A 10,164-nucleotide genomic window follows, 5' to 3' on the forward strand; every position below is an offset into this window, starting at 1 on the left:
TAATAATCTATTCATGTCTCTTCTTCCAGGCTAGCAGATCCACGATATGGAAGGGGGAATATTGATTTCTGAAGTGGTGGTACAGCACACAACGTAGTAGTGCATGGGCACTACCCATTCAACGGAGAGGAAGTCAAGGTAAATTGAATAAGGCAAACCAGGTTCTTCTACCTTTATTTAGGTATCAAATCTGATTATCTTATTTGCACCACTACGATTTTGTATTTAAATAAGCAAGCACATATTGAAACGGCGTCGGCGTCGGCGTCGGCGTCGCTGTTGTATGTTGTGCTTTTATTCAGTCAACAATTGACGTAAAAACTAACATGGATTTTGCAATATCAATGAATACATCAATATTTCTTATGGCATCACAAAGCAACATTGAGTAGTGCGTGCGTGGCACTAAATCCGAAGGAAGAATCGAGCTCTATTGTCCTAGCGCACTGAAAGTCTGTTCTACAAAAATGCTTTTATGCGTTGTTTAGTCGGTGCATTGCCGAATGACGGTATACTGCACGAAAATCACTTGCTAACAAAAGAGTAGACTTGAAGAGCACCATTTCGTATCTGTAGTAATTTACAAGCAAAGGAAATGCAGTAAGCACCCTTAAAAAGCACCCCTTGCTGGGCTCAGAGCCGACAAAACAAAACTTCCAACATTAAATCTATACAGGTGGTTCCAACCATAAAGGAAAATCAGCACCATGACCCGTATCTTGCAAATATGAATGGCAGACACCAAGAACGCCCAAAAGCACACAATATGAAGTCCGGAAACTAGTCTTAAACAAACCCACATTGCAGTTTTGTGTCATCTCACAACAATGCTTGGTTGTCCATGATCTTCGCTCACTGGAGCAAAGCGCTGTCTGACCCCAGGTGTGAAATACTGACTAGCTGTGCCATTCGCCTTTGCAAAACCTACAGGGCTACAACTTCCACAAACTTGTATTTTACACACTATGACACTATCCATCCATCTTGAGTGAAGTCAGCCGTCTTATCCTTTGATCAAGCTCAGCCATGACAACTGTCTCCTGCTTTTTCCTCTCCTTTGTGATTGTGTTTGTTGTCATTGAACCAATCTTGTCAAATGCGAACTGGAAAAGCATAAAAGATCATTAACCAATGCTTGGAAAAAGAAGTTTTCAAGAACATCATCTACAATATAAGTTATACAGGGCATTTCTCTTGAGTTACAGATTTTGTTTGTGATTTTCCCAGCAATCTCTCCTTTTCTTTTATTTATAAAAAATTTAGCTGCTATAAGTCATTTGCATAGACTAGTAAACAATGTGTCACTTCCTACACCAAATTTGTTGGTACAGTAAACAAATGATTATGAATATACCCTGCAAAAGGAAAGACTATGAATATAACAGGGAAGAAGGAAGATTTACCGTGAGTAGTTCATCAGGGTCATATAGATGATGAGTGGTTGTTTGCAAAATATCAATCACGTCACCTATATGTTGGATGCGTAGTAGATCATCTTCTCTCATCTACAAATTTGGAGAACATAAGAAAAACAAAGTAATGTGATAGAAAAAGAAGGTATTCTTTAACTGATATAGGTTGGGGATTTAAACACCCAGAATAAGGGGGTGTTTGGGAGGCATGTGCTAAATTTTAGCACATGTCACATCGGATGTTTGGACACTAATTAGGAGTATTGAACATAGTCTAATTACAAAACTAATTGCACAACCCCTAGGCTAAATCGCGAGACGAATCTATTAAGCCTAATTAGTCCATGATTTGACAATGTGGTGCTACAGTAACCATTCGCTAATGATGGATTAATTAGGCTTAATAGATTCGTCTCGCAATTTAGCCTAGGGGTTGTGCAATTAGTTTTGTAATTAGACTATGTTTAATACTCCTAATTAGTGTCCAAACATCCGATGTGACAGGTGCTAAAATTTAGCACCTGCTATCCAAACACCCCCTAAATCTAGTATGGAAGGCATCCTACCTTGAAAATTGCCAGAGCAACATGGAACAAAACCTTTGCTCCTTCGTTGAATAAAACATCCCACACCCGAAGGGTTGTCTGCTCACAACAATGACAAGAAGTGTGAGAAGAACTTCAAATAAGTTTGGGCAAATCATACAGGGACTGCATAAACATATGTACTGAAGGGACTAGTGTCTAACCTCTGAAGGCAGGCTCTTTGAAAAGAGGCACAAGAACCATTCTGTTGCAACAAGTGAAACATCAAACCCCATTGCTTCAAGATGAGAAGCAATCCTACACCAGTGATCAATACAATATCGTTAGCAATCATAGCAAGATGGTTTCTGCTATGAATGTCACAAACATAAAGGGAAATACCTTGGGCATTTCTTAGCCAGGAGATCTTTGAACACCCTCTGCTCAACATGACATCCAGAAAGAGTGTCAGTATAGCAATCGCTGACAAGTACATTCTCAAGGAGTACAGCAAGCATCCAAAATGCATCTTCCTCTTTCTTCATCACGAGCAACAAGAGTGCAGCTACATAGTTTAGGCCCTGCAGTAGATGCAGTAGTGATGGATGTGATCATGGATATACAAAAACAGCAAAGCCTTTTAGCCCCAACCAAGTATATGGAATTATTCTAACCTGGCAATATCCAACTTCTGAATCACGGAATGAGTACCCTACAAGTACTCGTCGAAGAGATGCCTGGCCTTCCTCACTGTTCAACCAAGGATGGCAAGGGAAAGTCCGAGGAAGATCCTGTAAAATCCTCTTCACATTAGTATTAGTTTCTACACCATTTTATAGAAATAGGGAAATGATATAATGAAACCACCCACATTTGTAACTAGGATGAATTTATGCTAATGCAGTTTCTTTAGTTTTTTTTTATGGACTTAATTTCTCAGTAGAACAGAATAAACTAGTGAGAATATTTAAGAGTCACCAACACATATTACAGTATCAAAGAATAATGTTTTTTAATAAACATTTGCTAAATATTGAGTATAAGGTCACCTAATTGCTTACCTTTACTCTTAAGTAACATTGATTCTATAAGATGTAAGATAAGAAGGCATCAATATGCAGATAAAAAGTCCCTAACAGCTTCATAAAACTCACATGGTCGATTTGCCTTGTGGCTGGCGTCGTCTTCCCTTCCGTGGCCCGGATCAGCTCATCGTAGTATGTCTCTGGCACTGTTGATCGCTTCTTGGCTGCTCCTGACACAGATAACCACACCTTTGGCCTCAGCACTGGCGGCACACCCTTTCTGATCAACCTCCTTAGTGTAATAGTATTTGTGAGCACTGATAGCTTAAGTGACGTGACGCTAATCATCCCCTCATTCGAAGATATCTTTGGTTGGAGGTACCAATTTGCACCCTTGTTTGCCTCCAGAGCCCACCACACCCTCCCTTGTTCCCTGATTCTTTCCCTTACCTCGTTCAGCACATTGACATCATCCACATTGCCCTCCACCATGAACCCGTACAGGTCCTCAAACTTGACAGACATGAGATGTGGGTTGAACAGGTTTTTCTTGCCTGTGTTGTACCTGATGGTGTGGGTGGTGGTGGGCATCGATTTGTTGGGTGTGTTCCACAATGTCCTCCTCCTACTGGGGTTGAAATCATCTGCCACATCCCTAATTTGGGTCCCAAACATGTTCTTCTTTGCAAATTTTCCCTGTTAGTTTTTTGTTTGCAAGGGTTCTTCACCAATCTATTTGCTAATTAACTTCCTCAAAAAGCAAATCTATTTGTAATATATCTACTAATCTACACCCAAATCTCCCCTCCCTTCTTCCTAGATGCTCCTTGCGTTCTTGGTTACCTTCCTAATCCTCGAACCCTGCAACCATTTAAAAGTAAAAACCAAGAAATTTACCGCATTTCACATGAAACAGCAAGCAATCAGGACAAATAACTCCTGAGAAAGAACGCGACTAGTTAAAGAAAAGCAAATCACCTGCCGACTGCAGTAACCCTCACGGATCTTTCCTGCTGAGCTGACTTATTGACCAAGAACCAAGAAGAGGAGCGGATCGACTCGGTCGGTGCTGCTCGCTCTTGTGGATTGGAGGCGAAGGCAACACGGACGGCCGCAGATTGGGAGCAGCGACGACGACGACCCGCTGCGGGCCTGCGGCAACGGCTAAAAATGGGATGGCTCCTCGCTCCTGCCCCTATTTGAACACTATTTTCGGAGGTCTGATGGCTCTGATTAAAGCCGGATTGGGAGCTCCATTTCGATCACCAGCGTGATGGAATAGCGAAAGATTTGATTGTATTTCGAGGTTCTTGCAATGGTGGCGGCGGGTTTCTTGCAAATTTGGTGGAAGGGGGGAGCTTGGGACACGGCTTTAATGGAGGATATCTTCTTCATGTGACCGTGTCAGCTGCTCCTAATATGCAACTTTTTCTAAAAAAAATGTTATATTTTTTAAGCAGAAAAGGATTGCTCTATAGATTGATCACATTGAATACGACAAATGGGCCCTTTTACATGTTGTACCCTAACAATGACTCAATTTTAGAAGGACAGTGCACTAATTCACCTAATTTGTTTTTTCCCGGATCAACCAAATATTTACAGATAAAATATGTTTGAAACGATCAGCTTATAAACGAAAATATAAAATCATACTGATTATGTTGTAGGGATGTTGCGTTGTCCGTACTTAATATTCAGTTAAAAACAAGAACTATGTTACAATACAATTTACATTTACATATTCTCTCATTTGTTACGTGACTGCCATAGCTGACAGCCTGCTAGAGCCGTTTGCAAATTATCTTTCAGCTTGAACATAAGTGCAAAATGTACAAAAGAGGTTTGACTGAATAATAGAAACTAGAGAAGTTGATGGTGATGGAGCCTTGTGATGCAAATGTGCGCAAGGGATCGGCCATACACATCATGGGAGAAAAATATTAACATTTCATATCACTTTTCCCTTTCTCGTAGCCCCGTCCACAACAGATTTGTGTGTTAGTGGGTGAAAGTGCCATAATAGTTTACGAGAGATTTTAGTTTTCACAGAGGTTAACATGATTAAGTGCGATATGTGAACAAAAATGCATCTGATTTGGCATTATATTTTAAAAAAAACTCGCTACCCTTCTTCAACCTCTAGTTTTCATAAACCTCTTTTTGTGCTTCAAGTCCAACTCCAGTGGCATCCTGCTTGACTGCACTACATCTCCATCTCCATCTCCATAGTCACTACCTTGTGGCCACCGACGCTCTTATTGTTTGTGAAGGCCTTGTTCTAGTCCCACTCACTAATCACTACCTTTAGCCACACCTTTTAAAAAAAAACTTTTGGCACGCGTCCACCCTACCACCTGTATGCAACATGATCCGCTACCGAGCCAACTTCTCTTTGGTTCCCATATTCTATTGAAGAAAATAAATCCTAAACCTATAACATACTACTTTTATACTACTTTTAGATAGTTAAGCATGTACCCTCTCCATTCCAAGTGTTTTTTTTTTACAAAAATTCAGACACATTAGCAGTTGTTGTGACAAATGACTATGTTACCTTTTATTACTCATAGGAATTGTGATTGAAGCAGCGTTGTTTGTTTAATTTTCTAGATCCTAAATGCATAAGAATCATAAAAATAATATCAATTAATCATCTAATGGCTTCACACGCTTCTTCATGTGCTCTTTTTTGTGTGGCTGTTACTTTAATTAGCTGAGTCTCACTAGAAGCTAAAGATGTCCTCTTTGTGAGATAAAATTTGAATACTAACATAACACTATTTTTGTATGGAGGGAGTATCTAAATATTCAAAAAATATGTTTTTAGTTAAAAGTACCCATGAGTGATACTTTTGTCTCTAATTTTTGTCCACTGTCTAATTTGAAAAAATAACTAAAAGAAGTTAAAATTAATGACTATTTTTGCTACTTGATCCCACCAATTTGGTACTCCTTGGTACTTCTCTTTAGATAGGTACTTTCTTTATTTCCACAATTAGATTTTTCACAATGGACGGCTCTCATTTTTTTTCCGACCATTCTAAAATTTCTCTATATTTGCCACACATGTTTTTAATAAGGCAATATCTATTTTTTTTACTGGAACATTTATTTGCATCGAAATGGTACCGGAGAATTGGCCCCCCACAAGATAAAGCACCACATCCTAACCTAAAGTTGCAATAGGTTTTCACGGCCGCAGCTGATCTGTCTTTTACATGCTGCCGTGGGTACGGGCATCATTGGCTGCATTAATTTCTCCATTGCAGCCTTGCAGGCCTCGGATATTATTGCAATGCTTCGCAAAAAAGAGAGAGATATTATTACAATGATTTGGTCAATCAGGGAGCTAGAAGAAGCCTTATCAGCTAATACCTGTCATCAAATTTTGGAACTTACTTTCTCGATTAATGGTAACTAGCAATAGTGTATTAGACAACATAGTCAATGGACTGGCTGTGTTCTGTATGGTTTACTAGGTTTAAAGATATGGCCATGTGAAGCAAGGGTTGAAATTTTGGTCTCAGTTGCTGTTAGGACGAAAATTGAAAAGGAAAAAAAATATAAAATACTTCTATTGAAAAGTTTAACTTCTGTGAAATTTAGATGTTAGATACACCTGCGGCTGGACCAGAGGACGTAGATCGTTAATGAAATTCAACAGGTATGCACGTGTAATGGTGCAGGCGCAGCAATGCTTGTCAGTTAATTTTGAAACAATATTTGTATACAAACACAGCCAAGTTAGTGCATGCCCATGTTGAACAGGTGCTTTACAAACACAGTCAACTTCTCTTTGATTTATAAATCCTTATTGAACAGCTGCATGTCCTAGTTGCGATTCATGCATGTCCTAGTTGCGATTCAATAATGTTTTAAGGTCCGTTGCTGTGAGATGTAGGTGGTGTTTGGAGACAGGGACTAAACTTTAGTCCTGTCATATCGGATGTTCGAATGTTAATTAGAGGGTTAAACATGAGCTAATTATAGAATTAATAGCAGAACCTCTAGGCTAAATCGCGAGATGAATCTATTAAGCCTAATTAATCCATCATTAGCGAATGGTTACTGTAGCACCATATTGTCAAATCATGGACTAATTAGGCTTAATAGATTCGTCTCACGATTTAGCCTAGGGATTGTGCAATTAGTTTTGTAATCAGCCTATGTTTAATACTCCTAATTAGGGTCAAACATCCGATGTGACAGGGGCTAAATTTTAACCCCTGTCTCCCAAACACCCCGTACTCCATCAAGACTGCTAATGGTCCAAGAACTACCCAAAACCAAACAAACCAAAACTTAATTTTAAACCACACCAACCAACCAATCAACTACTTTTATATATCTAAACCAAACCAACTCATTGGTATAAAAACTCCAAACCCAATCAAACCACATGTCTCGAATCGGGTTTAAGCCACTTAAAACCTATTTTCTATATATATATATATATATCATATGGTTAGCTTTCGACATGGGCCCACATGTAGATGTAGTAGTAAAAATTTGCCTAAAGCAACTTGCTATCCTTCTGAGATATCTCCAACAAATTTCAATCAAATTCGCTAAAATTTTAAGGTGTAAACGCGAGATTTTAGTTCTAGGATCCGGCTTTCGACGTGGGACCCACGTGTTGATCTAGGCATTCTGAGACATCTCCAACAAATTACAGCCAAATTCGCTAAAATTGGAAGGTGTGAACGTGAGGTTTTAGTTTTAGGGTCCGGCTTTCGACATGAGGGCCACGTATTGATCTAGGTACGCGAATCTACACAAAGTTGCTAACAATCATTCTGAGACATCTCCAACAAATCTCAGTTAAATTCGCTAAAATTTTAAGGTGTGAACGCGAGAATTAAATTTTAAGGTTCGGCTTTTGACCCTAGGTCACACATATAGCCATACTAATTTTCTTATTGAATATTTTGAATTAATCAAACCAATTATAACCGGAATAAACCATTGCAATCGTTAAACCAAACCAAACTCAACGGTTATATATCTCACTTTATTGTCCACCAAACCAAGTTAGACCAGTTAAAAAATCAAACCACTAAAATCAGTTTGAGACCAAACCATTAGCATCCATATACTCCCTCCTCCTGTGAAAAGAACAGCTGATTCTATACTGGTGCTAGATCATTTCTCCGGCCGGGAACGTTAATTTCTGCTGACCGGAGGGAGTATCTCTATTGTTCGTAAACATTTCTTTTAATAAGAAAGAATATCTTAGGAGTATACCAATTGGTTGACATATCTTTCACTGCAATAAGTCGCAATGCAGGCCTTTTTGTTATTGGTCTTTTTGCCCCATCTCTATTCTTAGTTTAGTACTAAGTTCACAAAGCTTTGCGTAAAGACCAAATCAAATTAGCTCGGACCAATTAGTAGGTGATTAATTAGTTAAGAAGCTTCTTTGAAGCCGTCCAGACTAAGTGTGCCTGATATTCTTTTGAGAGGGGACATGTGCGCACGTTAACATATGCCGCCAGCACACTGCGCTGATTAGTCCGTGCCACGTTTATTTGAATGGAAAAAAATAAACCATTGATATGCGTCTTGTCCAGCGACCAGCGTACTGTTCTTTTAGACATCTTTCAATTGCTTCTTTTTCAGACCGGGGGAGATCTACTGCAATAAGATGGAGTTTTGCAACACGCAAAACTTGAAGGGTTTGGCGGAGAAAGCATGATTTAGCTTCAAAGGAATCATGACTTCATGAGACTCGTTCCGGTATTGTTTTCTTTGAAGGAACTGTATAGCTTTTGAGACATGCCGGGCCCTACCACTCTCTCGGCAATCAGCAAATCAAGAGGATTGGTCACCCAAAATTTAAATACAAACCGCAGCCAAAATACACGAGTGAGTTTTACCTCATCCTTGAAAAGAAGAGGGCCTAAATTGGATTTGGATGTATTGGCTTGGACTTGCTTTAAATACGAGATGTTGAACTTCGAAACGTGGCAGCACGTGACGGTGGCGCCACGCGGAGGCTTGGCCTTCCCTGCTTATCCTCAGGCCCTTGTTGACCGTAGCCAACCACCCCTGCCAGTCGGTCAGTGGGTCCCGTCGTCGAGAAGAGCAGAGCAGAGGAGCAGACCGGTTCACGTGCTGTGTCAGCCACCCCGACACGACCGGATCGATCGGAGGTGCCGGTGGATCGATAGATCCTTGGTGATCAATCGGTTCGTTATAACAAAGCAGGTTCGCTGGAATGCTGCCGATGGAATGGAATGGAAGCTTCCTGAGATTAGAACCTCCGTGTATAGATGGCCAGACGGGCTAGGCCCGCTAGGCAGCCCGTAGCACGGCTTGAAAAAGCCCGGCACTATCCAGCACGACCCGCGGTGGATAGTGCCCAGGTTGGTCCGGCACAACGTGGGCCTAGGCCACCTCCCTGGCATGCTGGGCCAACCCAAGCCCGGCACGGTTTTTGATCGGCTCGACCTGCTGCCAACAATATAAATATAGAAATCTTAACATTATCCTCTCCGCTTCCCCACCAAACTAGGCAACCGTTAGTTGCAAGCCAGCCACTCCCTCCCGCTTCCCCCTGCTCACGCCACCGCCCCCTCTCCTACTGGCTGCTGGGAGCCGCGCCGACGGCTGGGAGGGGCACCGCTCGCCATTGCCGCTTGGGCGTCGTCGGGGCCACTGCCGGTAGCCGCGCCCGTAGCTGGGAGGGGCCACACAACGGTGCATATATAATATATTTAAAAAAATATATACACAAATAAGTGTACTTTTAGGATGTTTAGGATACTTATCCATAAAAAATGACATGGATGCCCCTAATTAAAGTAGTTAACCAACATGAACCAAATCTTGGATTTTCGCAAAAAAAAAGAATATAATCTTGGAATGAGAAAAATGTTAGGAACTTGGAAAAGATAAAATATATCTAAGAAAGGAAAAAAATTATGTCAATTAAATGCGCATGCACTTTGGTAAAACAAAATTATATAATACATTTTTTAAGACAAATTTTGAACTTTAATGGAGCTGAAGTCATTTTAAAAATGTTTGGTAAGACGGCTTCTCAACTGCAATATGGATAATTTTATGATCATTTTAATACTTAAGAGGGATGAGAAGCCGGTGAAGCTAATTGTTTTGCCTCCTTCTCTTTAGTGTAAGTCGTTTTGCGGCTTTAACCCATACTTCGATGGTGGAGCCATTTTTAAATTATTCTTTGGT

General features: G+C 40.4%; 1 protein-coding gene across 1 annotated transcript; it reads right to left on the bottom strand.

Moving 5' to 3' along the window:
• Positions 1 to 544: 544 nt before the first annotated feature.
• LOC117861367 (uncharacterized) lies at positions 545 to 4,378 on the bottom strand. Its single transcript, XM_034744906.2, has 8 exons — positions 3,940 to 4,378; positions 3,091 to 3,822; positions 2,611 to 2,727; positions 2,339 to 2,517; positions 2,161 to 2,254; positions 1,979 to 2,056; positions 1,404 to 1,505; positions 545 to 1,103 (listed from the first exon to the last, which is right to left on the bottom strand). Exons 2-8 carry the CDS (start codon positions 3,634 to 3,636, stop codon positions 972 to 974), a joined length of 1,248 nt encoding a protein of 415 aa, XP_034600797.1. The 5' UTR covers positions 3,637 to 3,822; positions 3,940 to 4,378; the 3' UTR covers positions 545 to 971.
• Positions 4,379 to 10,164: the final 5,786 nt, after the last annotated feature.

This window comes from Setaria viridis, chromosome 6 (assembly GCF_005286985.2).
Source record: "Setaria viridis chromosome 6, Setaria_viridis_v4.0, whole genome shotgun sequence".
NCBI lineage: Eukaryota > Viridiplantae > Streptophyta > Magnoliopsida > Poales > Poaceae > Setaria > Setaria viridis.

What these genes read in the sequence shown, in the direction of transcription:
- LOC117861367 (XM_034744906.2), bottom strand. Translation starts at nt 3,636, where the DNA reads ATGTTTGGGACCCAAATTAGGGATGTGGCAGATGATTTCAACCCCAGT. An exon ending in CAAAGAGCCTGCCTTCAGAG is followed by an intron (nt 2,057 to 2,160) that starts GTTAGACACTAG and finishes TGTTGTGAGCAG; the next exon opens with ACAACCCTTCGGGTGTGGGA. An exon ending in TTGCTCTGGCAATTTTCAAG is followed by an intron (nt 1,506 to 1,978) that starts GTAGGATGCCTT and finishes CCAAATTTGTAG; the next exon opens with ATGAGAGAAGATGATCTACT.